Source organism: Hemibagrus wyckioides, linkage group LG25 (assembly GCF_019097595.1).
Source record: "Hemibagrus wyckioides isolate EC202008001 linkage group LG25, SWU_Hwy_1.0, whole genome shotgun sequence".
Lineage (NCBI taxonomy): Eukaryota > Metazoa > Chordata > Actinopteri > Siluriformes > Bagridae > Hemibagrus > Hemibagrus wyckioides.
Genome location: NC_080734.1, coordinates 5,761,535 through 5,774,428, shown reverse-complemented (window position 1 = coordinate 5,774,428; position 12,894 = coordinate 5,761,535). Strand labels below are relative to the sequence as shown.

Below are 12,894 nucleotides of genomic sequence, written 5' to 3'. Positions count from 1 at the left end.
CCTATGTAGTGATGCTGTAGTGAGGCCTGTCATTGTCAACCCCAAGTTAGGGATTAACTGAGATTGTGTCAAGATCAGGTTGAAACACCAGCAAATCCTTTTAAAGACCTAGACAACTTTAATTAATTTGTGTATTGTACCAGCGATTAAGATTACTCCTCATAAGACTTTGTACAAAAGCCAGCATTTTCAAGAACAACTCAAATACCGGAAATCCTCAACCGGACTCGTGTCCTAGAGCCCTAGTTAGGACCAAATCTCACAAAAGCAATGATTCATTCAATAATTGGTGGAGTCTGATCTCTTCTTGAGGCTCCTGGTTTAAGGTTACTTTCACAGACCAGACAATCAAATCATACAAACATTTCATTAGGACCTCAGCGAGCCAGACAGGCATTGATCCTCACAGGATGCGTTCCGGGCCACACCGGTGATGTGAGCAGACGACTCCCGCTGTGAAACAGTCTAATGATTTCAACCTGTGGTCCTACAAACAGGAGCCATAATCCAGACCAGGAGTGAACAGAGACTCCAGTCCTGGATCGTAACTTTATTAGGAGGTGAGAGGTGGGGAAATATGGCAGTGTTGTGATACTTTGACATTGTTAGAAGTTCTGACCTGGGATAAAAAAAAAATGGCTCCTGTTGATGAATGAATAAAGAGACGGTCTTTTAACAGAGGATCATGTTTTATTAAGTACTACGGCGAAAAAAAGAAGTTGAATTATTTATTGAAGCCAAGCTGCTATCTAACAAAACATTTATTTTAAATCTATTAGTTTAATGTTATTTTTTTTCCATTATTTATTAATTACATGTATGCTTTATATATCCAGGTTACTTCCAGGACGCTGCTCTCAGTCGCTCCTCTGTGTAACTTCTACCGATCGTCTCCTCCACCTCCACGACACTCTGCGTTTTTGTGTGTGTTAAGTCACAGTTTGTTGTTTCTTCTACTCCATTTGAAAAAAATAGGTCTGTGAAGCTCATTGGCTGAACGAGTTCCTCTGCCGGGTTTCACTTTAGCCAACGTACGCTGAAGCATCACCACTTCCTCCCGCTACTTCTGCATAATGCGCCTTTCTCATGAAGAAGAACAGCTGTAAGTCCTTTTTGAAAATATATTCTTTCTTCGAAACGAGTTTACTTTATCACGTACGTTGCTCTTTTGCCATCAGTATGGAGGTAAGATAATGTGAGGCTGCCTGCATGGTGTGGTGTAGAATGTAGCCAGGCCACTTTCACTGGGGGGAAGAAAAAAAAAGGAAAAGGCAATAATGAGAATGTGACAGCTAAGCAGAAATGCAGAGTGAGGAATGTGCTGCATGTTTCGCATAGTTGATGTTTTCAGCTTTGTAATGCATTAGTGCACTTTATTAAGACTACTGCGTTTCATCCTGTATCGCTTCTGCACATGGATTGTTACTACACGCTCTCCGAAGTAACCTGGACTTGGCCTAGTTGCTGCGGTTGCACCATTAAAGGCGCATGCTTTGTGTCTTACATCTGGAGCATGATCTACATCTACAAGACGCTTCATCAGACTTTCAGGGCCGCTGATGACCTGTTTAATCGAACAGCAAATTAATGCTATCAGCTAATCAAGGAGCAGTAGACCTTTATATCTGATCTGATGATGCAATGATGTTGATGATGTTAATATGTTAGTATGTGATTTGGGACACGACCTGTTACATGAGGTTGCATTCTAACCATTGCTACCACATTGACGCACTATTTAGTATGTGATTTTAGGACACATCTCGTTTCCTGAGGATGTATATTAATCATCAGATGTACACTCATACACTGTTTATCACCACAGTATGCGGTTTGAGGCGCTTCCTAATTCCTGAGTATTTCTTTTGATTTTCTGTGTACTCTTTAGCACATTAGTATGAGGTTTGAGGATTAATCCCAAGGTTGAATATTAATTAATCATTAGTATTATTTTAACACACAATTTAATTTGAGACTAAATTTTGGGACATCATCCATACTACTTGGAGACGCTATTTAGGTATTTATTATGCAATTTGGGATGCTTCCTGAATCCCAAGGTTGTATTTTAGTCATCAGCACTACATTGGCACACTATTTAGTATATTATTGTGTTATTTGGGACGAATCCTGAGGTGATATTTTATATTAAATCATTCTATTTTTACACACAGTAGGATGCAGTGGTGGGCCGTCAGGGTCAGCAAGGCCTTCTCTGCTGGCCTAAACAGCAGTGATCTGAATCACTGACTTGCATTTTGATACATTTAATATATTTTTTCATGAATGTGTATTAAATTATTCCCAATAGTCTATTCTCTACATTTCATAGCTTTTCTCTCGGTTGTGCTGCTTCCAGTAGTGTACATTTATGATAAGGGTATTTATCCAATCATATTTCAGCCAGTGGCTGACATCATGTGTTGCCAGGGTGAAAGAAATCTGCCTTAAGGCCGTCAGAATCAATAGTGCAGGCGCCCGTAGCTTAAAATAAGTGGCAATGAAATTGTTACCTTAACCAATCAGATTTCGAGTTGGCGTCTCTGGGGCCATCTAGCAGGCGTACGATTACGTCAGCGACTTCCCGTCCTCTGATTGGATAATTGGAGTAGTCAGAGGCAGTGCACCGCACAAACTAAATAAAATATATATATATATATATTTTAACTCACAATGGCTGACAGAGGAGAGAAAATCGATTTGGTCGCAGACATCCGTACAAATGCATTTTCAAGGCGGACTGTAATAAAATGGACTATTCCTTGTGAGGTGTGAAATACTGTAGCTTACTTTCTTTTTTACTTTGCTATTTAACGGTTGATGAGTCTCTGGCGTCATAATGATGGTATAGAGGTGGATTAATTCAGGAAGGACATCAGTGAAGGCCTAGGTGTGAGATGCACGGCCCGCCACTGGTAGGATGTGATTTGGGACAGATCCTGAAGAGCCCTGAGTGCTGTTTTGACGCAGCGTTGACTGTCAGATGTCTCAGCTGTATTTTAATAATTCATTCGATTTTTACACACAGTATTTTGGTTTGAAGTTTGGTGTGTATCCTGAGTCCTGACGTATTTTAATCATTTATATTATTTTGACCGGTACAACAGTGTGTGTTTTGCATACGTGATTTGAGACACGTCCTGAGTCTCAGTACTTTAATTCTGAGTATTTCGTACAGTACTGCGGTTCGGGACGTAGCCTCAGACACAGCGCCAGCTTTCCTGACCGAGAGACAGGAAGTGGGGGGCAGGGCACAGCGTGTACACTCCTGATAACACACAAAAACAGTGATTCTCAATACAGATTCACATCAACTCCAAATCCCGCTAGTGTAGTGTTTTGACCTCGATTTCGGGATCTCGCATCGTACACCCTTTCAAACCAGACGCTAAAACACAAACAGAGAGTGGAACACCAAACCACAGGGGTTCCTCTGACAGGAAATGTTTTGTTAATGTGTTATTGACACAGCTTATTACTAGGCAGCGAACTAGAGAAGAAAAAAAAGAGAGAGAGAGAGAGCTTTTGCTTGAACAGAACAGGATCTTTCATCAGAGATGTTGAGTATAAAGATGACGTGCCACTGGAGCACATAATGTGTGCTACTGATCGGCGGTGTATTTGTGGAGCAGTAACAGCAGTAGGATTGTTCACAGCAGAGTGTGTTCTTTGTGTGTGTGTGAGTGGGACGCGGCCGTTGCTCGGGGCTTCAGTTTGTCGTGACGACCGTTAGAGCTGTCCAGGATTTCCAAACACTAGCACATACAGGGATGACCGTTATGTTTAGTTTATATAGTCAAAGATTTAAATGTATCAGCTGTGTAAAATATATTGTAAATATATATATATTTATTAATATATAATAAGTACTTGGCAGAAGCCCTTATCCAGAACGGCTTACATTTTTATTTCATTTTATACAACTGAGCAATTAAATGTTAAGGGCCTTGTTCAGGGGCCCAGCAGTGATGGACCCGGGATTCAAAGTAACATCATTAGTCTAATATCAGGAGTTAATGGGACAGTTCCTTGCCAGACCCCTAGGAAGTCCTGGCAAGTGGTTTATTTATTATTGTGTTATTCCAACGTGGACGGTGCCACGCCCTCTCCTAATTTGTGTTCCCATTTTCTCACCCGTCCCTTGTTTACCCCTGGTGTGTTGCTCTATATATATTTTGGTCAGTGTCAGTCATTAAGCTTGTGTCGACGTAACTGTGTGTGTGTGGCGTAAGGCTGGACGTTGCGTTATCTACGTTTTTATCTTACAGTCATGCTTTGTTGAATTTATTTTCCATGTCATAGTTGTGAGTTATTTTTGTTATGCAGTGCACGTACTGGATCCCCGTGCTTGGTTCTGATCTGCTACTGTGGGCGATCGAGTTTACGCCGGAGATCCGGGGTCGATCCCCATCATCGCCGGTGTCCGTTTGTTACATCTAACACCTTAACCACTAAGCTACCACATCCCCAACCCTGGGGGTAGATAATAGAGGAGCAGGGTCAGTATCATGTCTATAGTGTAATTAAACATGGCAATTACACGTGACTGTAAGCCAGAGGAGTGAGAAAGGCGGTTGTGTTTGATTCACTGTGTTCAGGGCTCCAGGTATTGAATGTTCACTTCAATCTTGTTGACCTGGTATGTTCAGGTTAGGTTCATTTGTCTTTACACTACAAGTGTGTGGTTTCTGAAAAATCCTGTTAGTTTCCTTCCAAATGCTCCTGTGCAAATTTATATTTAAGGAGACTCGCTAATGTGAACCTCGGCGGCTTTAAATCTCATTTTTAATTGTTTACTGCGGTTTTACACAACTGTCGAGTTTATATCTTGATCAAGTTCTTAATTTAACTCCGTTTTTTTTTATCAGACATTTTCGATCAGTATAAAGAAATGAATGATGATGTGTCTGAGTCTGAGCTAAAATGAGTCTGTTGGCTTTCAGTGTGTTTTAGACGTGTGTTTTTCCCTCTGTTGGAGAACCGTACACAGAATTTTGGTTTGATATCAACATTTACTTTGAAGGACTTTTCTATGAATATATTGCCTCTAATAGGCTAGGGAAAAACAGAAATACTTATAAAACACGACAAAGTCCTGAGTGTCTACTTTCATATTAATCACCACTCAATGGCACTCAATAAAAGCCTTTATGTTTACGGTGCCTGATGCACTGCAGTGACTGAGCTGCATTACTGGAAAATTACATATGAGTAAAATTTGTTGGATTTGTAAGTAAGGGCCAGTGTTTGCTTGAGGGTTCTTTAGACAATATAAGCTCAGGTAGGTGACATGGGAAATGTAGGCATCAGAGAATGAGTTCAGTTCATCATATAGTGAGCTTTAGGTTCACATTTACATTTCTGGGAAGAGTGCTGTGAGGTCAATGAATAAATGAACACTGGTTCAATAGGTCACAGACTTAGGATACCATCAGCCTAAGAACTGTGTTGGGAGGGTTTTTTTCATTTTTATAAATCAATATACAACAATACATTAAACAAACAGGGAAAATAAGTGCTAGTTTAAGTGTTTTAGAAAGAGGTAGGTCTTCATCCGTCGTTTAAAGCCGGTCAGTGACTTGGCTGTCCGGACATTCCACCACCTCGGTGCCAGAACAGACAAGAGTCTAGACGTATGTTCAGGTCAGGGATGATGGATGGGTTTTAGAAGTGTATAATCAGCTCAGGTGCCAGGATTCAGCTCGTACTGTCGGAATTTTCACTGTTTAAAGCCTGTTAGGAATATTATGTAAGTGCTGCTTTATTTCTGGAATTTGCACTTCTTGTAGAGGTATTTCTTGTAGAGGTACTTTGCAATGACAAAGATCTATCTATCTATCTATCTATCTATCTATCTATCTATCTATCTATCTATCTATCTATCTATCTATCTATCTATCTATCTATCTATCTATCTATACAGGACACTACTGGTCTTATCCTGGGTGTTGATGTATTGTCAGAGCATTTGGCTGACGCGTGGCTGTTAGGGAACAGTATGCACAATAAGTCAAATTAATAATGTAAAACATTACGCAACCTCTCATTGTCAGCGCTCGTGTCTAGCATTTCAGTGGAAGGCCTTTTTATATATTTATAAAGAGCTCAGAGAGATGGAGACTGTGACCTGGACTGACCTGAGAAGAGCCAAGTGTTAGTGTGACTATAACGTCTCGATAAATTAACAGGTTTGGGTTTTGGTGTAACTGGGGTTGGGTTTAATCGGGTGGAGTGTTTTTGACTGGGTAAAAGAGACCAGCAGTAAATATTGATAGTTATTCGTGATGATTATTAAGAAGAAACACATGACATTTGTGAATTATCAGCAGGAGGCAGTGAAGCCATTGTAGAAACCAGCCTGAATCTTTGGTTGGTGAAGTAAACTATATTTAAAAAGAAGAACGCATGGCTGGAGGATGTGTATTTTATCTTTTTTTTTTTTCATTTTGGCAGTAATACAGTTGGAGACATTCAAAAGATAAACTAAGGGAAATAAATAGAACCATGAGGTACAAACCATGAGTGCTGGTTATAAAGGAAAGAGTCTAAGCACTCAAGAAAAGTCCTATAGAGGGTAACAAGACACCTCAGACATGCTACGCTAGTGGAATTAATCCAGCACACCTTTCAGAATCAGTGATGTTTGTTTAGTATCATTATGTTTGAAACCAAATTCTAAACAAAATAAGACCCAAGATGTAGCCCTGAGGTATGCAGGTGTGAAATGTTGCACTGCGTTTTAGTAAAACGAATCCCTCGTGCTATAGATACTACAGATGGGTGACGAAATGAATGAAACACGTAGAAATTTATTGATAAGGTTCTTCCTAAAGCTATTTTATCAGTCGGTGTTGATGGCGCTACAGAACGTTGTCTAATCTAACACATCACTCCTCAGGTGTTCAACTGAGGCATTCAAAGCTTTTTAATCAAAACATTCAGTGAGTACTCCTGCACGCTGGGTGTGGGCGGGGTCATTCTGGCTGAGGCCATGCCCATGAGGATAGAAACGTTTCATTGTGCTTATTGACTTGATGAAAAAATGTACTGATTTTAACTATGCCAGCGAAATCGATAAACTATGTCATCTGTCATGTGCCAGTCCCAAGCCCGGATAAATAGAGAGGGTTGCGTCAGGAAGGGCATCCGGCGTAAAACATTGCCAAATTTAGCCATGCGAATCGTCGGTATATGCCCCACAGGTAGGTTGTGAGTTAGAGGAGAAAGAGAGATTCTGGAGTGAATTAGATGAGGTGATAGAGAGTATTCCAGCAGGTGAGAGAGTGGTGATAGGAGCAGATTTTAATGGACATGTTGGTGAGGGGAAGGTGATGAGGAGGTGATGGGCAAGTTTGGAGTTAAGGAAAGGAACCTTGAAGGACAGATGGTAGTGGACTTTGCTAGGAGGATGGACATGTCTGTGGTTAACACTTATTTTCAGAAGAGGGAGGAGCATAGGGTGACTTACAAGAGTGGAGGTAGGAGCACACAGGTAGACTACATCCTATGTAGAAGAGGCAAGCTGAAAGAGATTAGTGACTGTAAAGTGGTAGTGGGAGAGAGTGTAGCCAGACAGCATAGGATGGCGGTGTGTAGGATGACTTTGATGGTCTGTAAGCAGAGGTCAAAGATAGAGATGGAGAAGAAAACCAAGTGGTGGAAGCTGAAAAAGGAGGAATGTTGTGAGGAATTTAGACAGAAGTTGAGGCAGGCTCTGGGTGGTCAGGTAGTGCTGCCAGATGACTGGGAAACTACAGCAGAAGTGATCAGGGAGACAGGAAGAAAGGTGCTGGGTGTGTCATCTGGAAGGAGGAAAGAAGATAAGGAGACTTGGTGGTGGAATGAGGAAGTTCAGGATAATATTCAGAGGAAGAGGTTAGCCAAGAACAAGTGGGACATGGACAGGACTGAAGACAATAGACAGGAATATAAGGAGTTACAGCACAGAGCGAAGAGGGAGGTGTCTAAGGCCAAGCAGAAGGCGTATGATGAGTTGTACACTAGGTTAGACACTAGAGATGGAGAGAAGGACTTGTACAGGTTAGCTAGGCAGAGGGATCAAGATGGGAAGGATGTGCGGCAAGTTAGAGTTATTAAGGATAGAGATGGAAAGGTGCTCACAAGTGAGAAGAGTGTACGGAGGAGATGGAAGGAGTACTCTGAAGAGCTGATGAATGAGGAAAATGAGAGGGAAAAAAGAGTAGAAGGCGTGAACTCTGTGGAACAGAATGTAGATAAGATTAGAAAGGATGAAGTCAGGAAGGCTTTGAAGAGGATGAAAAGTGGAAAGGCAGTTGGTCCTGACGACATCCCAGTGGAGGTCTGGAAGTGTCTAGGAGAGGCGGCAGAGGAATTTTTAACTAGTTTATTTAACAGGGTTTTAGAGAGTGAGAAGATGCCTGAGGAATGGAGAAGAAGTGTATTAGTGCCGATCTTTAAGAATAAGGGTGACGTACAGAGGTGCAGCAAATATAGGGGGATAAAGTTGATGAGCCATACAATGAAGCTATGGGAAAGAGTAGTGGAAGCTAGGTTAAGGAAGGTAGTGGAAATTTGTGAGCAGCAGTATAGCTTCATGCCCAGGAAGAGAACAACAGATGCAATTTTTGCTCTGAGAATGTTGATGGAGAAGTATAGGGATGGTCAGAGAGAGTTGCACTGTGTGTTTGTAGACTTGGAGAAAGCGTATGACAGGGTGCCAAGAGAAGAGCTGTGGTACTGTAAGAGGAAGTCAGGAGTACCAGAGAAGTATGTCAGAGTGATGCAGGACATGTATGACAGGAGCAGGACAGTGTTGAGGTGTGCTGTAGGGCACAGAGGAGTTCAAAGACTGCATCAGGGATCAACTCTGAACCCCTTCCTGTTTGCTATGGTGATGGACCAGTTGTCAGAGGAGGTCAGACAGGAGTCTCCTTGGACAATGATGTTTGCAGATGACATTGTGATCTGTAGTGAGAGCAGGGAGCAGGTGAAGGAAAACCTGGAGAGGTGGAGGTTTGCGCTGGAGAGAAGAGGAATGAAAGTCAGTCGTAGTAAGACTGAGTACATGTGTGTGAATGACAGGGAGGGAAGTGGAACAGTAAGATTACAGGGTGAAGAGGTGAAGAAGGTACAGGAGTTTAAGTACTTGGGGTCAACAGTCCAGAGTAATGGAGAGTGTGAGAAAGAGGTAAAGAAGCTTGTGCAGGCAGGTTGGAATGGGTGGAGGAAGGTGTCGGGAGTTCTGTGTGATAGAAAAATTTCAGCGAGAATCAAGGGGAAGGTGTACAGGACAGTGGTGAGACCGGCCATGCTGTATGGTTTAGAGACCGTGTCACTGAGACAGAGACAGGAGTCAGAGCTGGAGGTAGCAGAGCTGAAGATGTTGAGGTTCTCTTTGGGAGGGACACGGTTGGACAGGATTAAGAACGAGTACATCAGAGGGACAGCTCATGTTGGACGTTTGGGGTACAAAGTTAGAGTAGGCCAGGTTAAGATGGTTTGGACATGTCCAGAGGAGGGAGAGTGACTATATTGGTAAGAGAATGTTGGACATGGAGCTGCCAGGCAGGAGGAAAAGGGGAAGGCCAAAGAGGAGGTATATGGATGGAATAAATGAGGATATGAAGCTAGTGGGTGGAAGTGTTGAGGATGCAGAAGATAGGGATAGGTGGAGAGAGATGATTCGCTGTGGAGACCCCTGAAGGGAAAAGCTGAAAGAAGAAGAAGATCTGCAAGGCAGCAACAAGTTTTGAAGAATCTTTCAGCCATTTTGTGTTAAATCATTTTGGGAACAGGACACACTGTGCTGAGAGAAACTCACAAAGCTGGCTGGGATTTCTCAAGAGTACTATTTGCACTTGGGAGGAACGCTGAGAAAAGACAGATCACTAAATTATTTCTAAATACAAGGCTTTTTATAATGGGATTGTTCATAAGACTGTCTCTTTAAAAAGGAAGTAGTAGGCCTCATCTGATACACTGGGCAGTGCCTTTTAACTTTCAGCAGTTTGGAAGAAATGGTCAGTTTCAGCAGTAGCCTTTGAAATAACAGAAACATGATGCTGAAAAATGGAGTTTGCTCCTGTTTTGGTTGTGTCCGTGTTCAGCACTGAATGTCTTTGTCATGTCTCACTCCACAGTGGTGCTTAATATGAAGCTTATATGAAAAGTAGACACTTCAAGCTTCAAGAATTCGTAGTGAGTATTTTCTAGCCTACTAGAGGCAATGTATTCATAGAAAATATAAAAACGAACAAAGCAACAACAAATATTGATATCAACCCCATTTCTAATCTCTGAGATGTCCTAAGTAGGTGTTAATCTTCAACCAGTAAAATTCTGTGTAAGGTTCTCCAATAGAGGGAAAAACACACGACTAAAACACACTGAAATCCAACAGACTCATTTTATATCAGACTCGCAGCCTGAACATCACTCATTTACTTTACACTGACTGAAAACCTCCCATAAGTTGATTCATTTTCATTTTGTCTATCTGCCTGGAACACTGGGATAATTGGTAATACACTCTGGATAAGTTGCCAATCCACTGCAGGAATGTTCAGAACATGTTCACTGTTCTCTACATTGATCTGTTCCAGATTTTTGTTTTCCATGAGCTCGTTTCTCCTTTCCTCCATGCTCGAGTGGGTACGTGACTGACCGGTGTTGGATTAATTGGGAGCTCACGGGTAATTGAACTAGCTCAATGCGTTAATTTTGCACGCGTGCCCTTTCTCCTTCAGCTGAAAGAGCGCAGCTGTTCTTCTCTGCTGACGCTGGAACCGAGCGAGAAGCTAGCGTTCAACTTTTAACCTGTGTGACACGTGCCATTCCACAATAATGCAATTTCAGGAGCTGGCTTTAAAAAAGAGGAACTGTGTAGCAGATGCACAAAACATGATGTGCCCTCGCACACAGGATTGCGATATAAGGTCTGTTTAGCAACATAGGGGAAACTTAACAGAGTACTTCCTGTATGATTTTTGGGCAAATTGCTGGTGTGTACATAGTTGCTTAATTGCATTATCTAATGTAGAAGTTGTTACAGATATACAGTATGTAATGAAGGCTAAATGGAACGTGCTGTGGTATCTGAAACCACCGCACTGACCAGAGTTCAGACCTCTGATGACCATCAGGGCTGGATATTGAATCAAATCAAACCAGTGATGCGTTTTAAAACTTACTTCTGTTCCACATGCCCTCCAGATTCCAGATTTTATACCAAACATCTTTGTTGCTTTATAGAGCTCATTAACACTGGGATGAAACAGATAAGATAAGACAAGATCATCCTTTATTCGTCCCACATCAGGGAAATTTGCATAGTTACAGTGGAAAATGGACAGCAGCTAAAGAAAGAGATCAAAAATTATATCAAAGTTACTTAAAATGATTTTTAAAAAAACCTTATTGAGAGACATAAAAGACTTCATAAATAAAATATAAAAAAAAATACAAAGTATACAGAGTATATAAATAATAGTAAAGATTACAAAATATATAGAAAATAATAATTATTATTAATGTAGTAGTAGTAGTAATAAGTTACAAAACGTATTTTAAAAAATAAACAAATATACAGAAAACTGTAAAAAATAAAATAATAATAGTCATAGTAGTAATCTGTTACAAGAAATATTTTTTAAAAAACAGAAATATGCAGAAAACTGTAATAATAATAAGTTACATAATAAGTTAAAGGTATTATAAAAAAAAAAATAAACAGAAATTTAGAAAAAACTATTAGTCGTAGTGGTAGTAATAATAATCTGTTACAAGAAATATTAAAATAAACAGAAATATAGAGAAATATTTATATATATTTAATATAGTGTAGTAGTAGTAATAATAATAATAACAACAACAACAAATGGACACTAAACAAGCCTAGGTTGATCAACAGCATTTGGGAGACAAAACTAATTATATGGACATGACTTTGGATGAACTCTGAACATTTGGCTGAACATTAATGTATACATACAGATGCAGATATTCAAATATTATTCTCGATCTGGATTGTAGCCTGCCAAGGCAACACGGTATTTCGGATTTCTTCTACTTTTTAACGTGAAAATATTTCCACTTCAGTTCTCTCTAATCCTCCAAAACCTGGTATATAATGTTAACTATTCAGATTATTAAGGTAGCTTCTGATGTTTCCTCTGCTTTGTATCGCGCTCAGGTTAAACTGTTGAGGATGCCACTTGGAAAACTTCACGTGCTCGCGTCAGACATTCGGTCTGTCAATGAACAGGTGCTAAATGGACTCCGGCCTCCTTAAATAGTTCGGCTGAAATTCCTTTAAAAAGAATGCGCTTGCAGAAGGAACAGGGGCAGAGGAGACTTCTCGTACCATTTGTTGCCCTTGTTTGCCCTGGTTCTTCTGTTAATATTAGCATTCCTGATCCTGCAGTGTGTGTTCAGGGTTAGTGTCTTTGATTAGAAAGATGATTTCTAATTAGCAGTGAAAGAGTGGCCAGATTATATTCATGATTTGGCACAGATCAAGGCCTCAGTGGTAAACTCTGAGGTCTGTTTTGAATCTGAGACGAATAAATAAATAATAGCTGAGATGTTAAATTTGCATAAGAATAGTTTTTCCTTATCAGCAACCATCAGCTCAGTAACTGCTCGGAGATGTTTAACACAACAGTGGTGCCTTCTTCGTTAGTTTGGTGGTGGATCACTGGGTGTGAGGAAGGAATACCTCCCGAATGGGACATGCACACTTTCACACACTCGTTCACACCTTGGGGCCCATCAGCATGTTTTGGGGGTTGTAAGGAAACCCATGTGAAGAACATGTGAAACCACTCAGATGGTCAGCCAAGCTTAGGATTGATTGAAGGACCCTGGAGCTGTGCCATCTCCATGAACGGTGTAAATTCTCACCTATATCTATTC

General features: G+C 40.8%; 2 protein-coding genes across 3 annotated transcripts in view; both read left to right on the top strand.

The window, feature by feature from the left end:
• The window catches only part of mcm9 (minichromosome maintenance 9 homologous recombination repair factor), a 43,424-nt gene extending 42,345 nt beyond the window's left edge, over positions 1-1,079 (top strand). Inside the window, exon 17 of one of the 2 annotated variants that reach the window (XR_009203579.1) lies at positions 976-1,079. The gene's annotated coding sequence lies outside the window, so the exon portion shown is untranslated. Of the gene's footprint in view, positions 1-373; positions 512-975 lie in introns of those variants that run through there. The other variant, XR_009203577.1, reaches the window with a different exon arrangement.
• cep85l (centrosomal protein 85, like) overlaps positions 976-12,894 on the top strand; it is a 66,598-nt gene continuing 54,679 nt past the window's right edge. Inside the window, exon 1 of the mRNA XM_058379503.1 lies at positions 976-1,102. Coding sequence (XP_058235486.1) covers positions 1,087-1,102 — 16 coding nt within the window. The 5' untranslated portion in view covers positions 976-1,086. The remainder of the gene's footprint in view (positions 1,103-12,894) is intronic.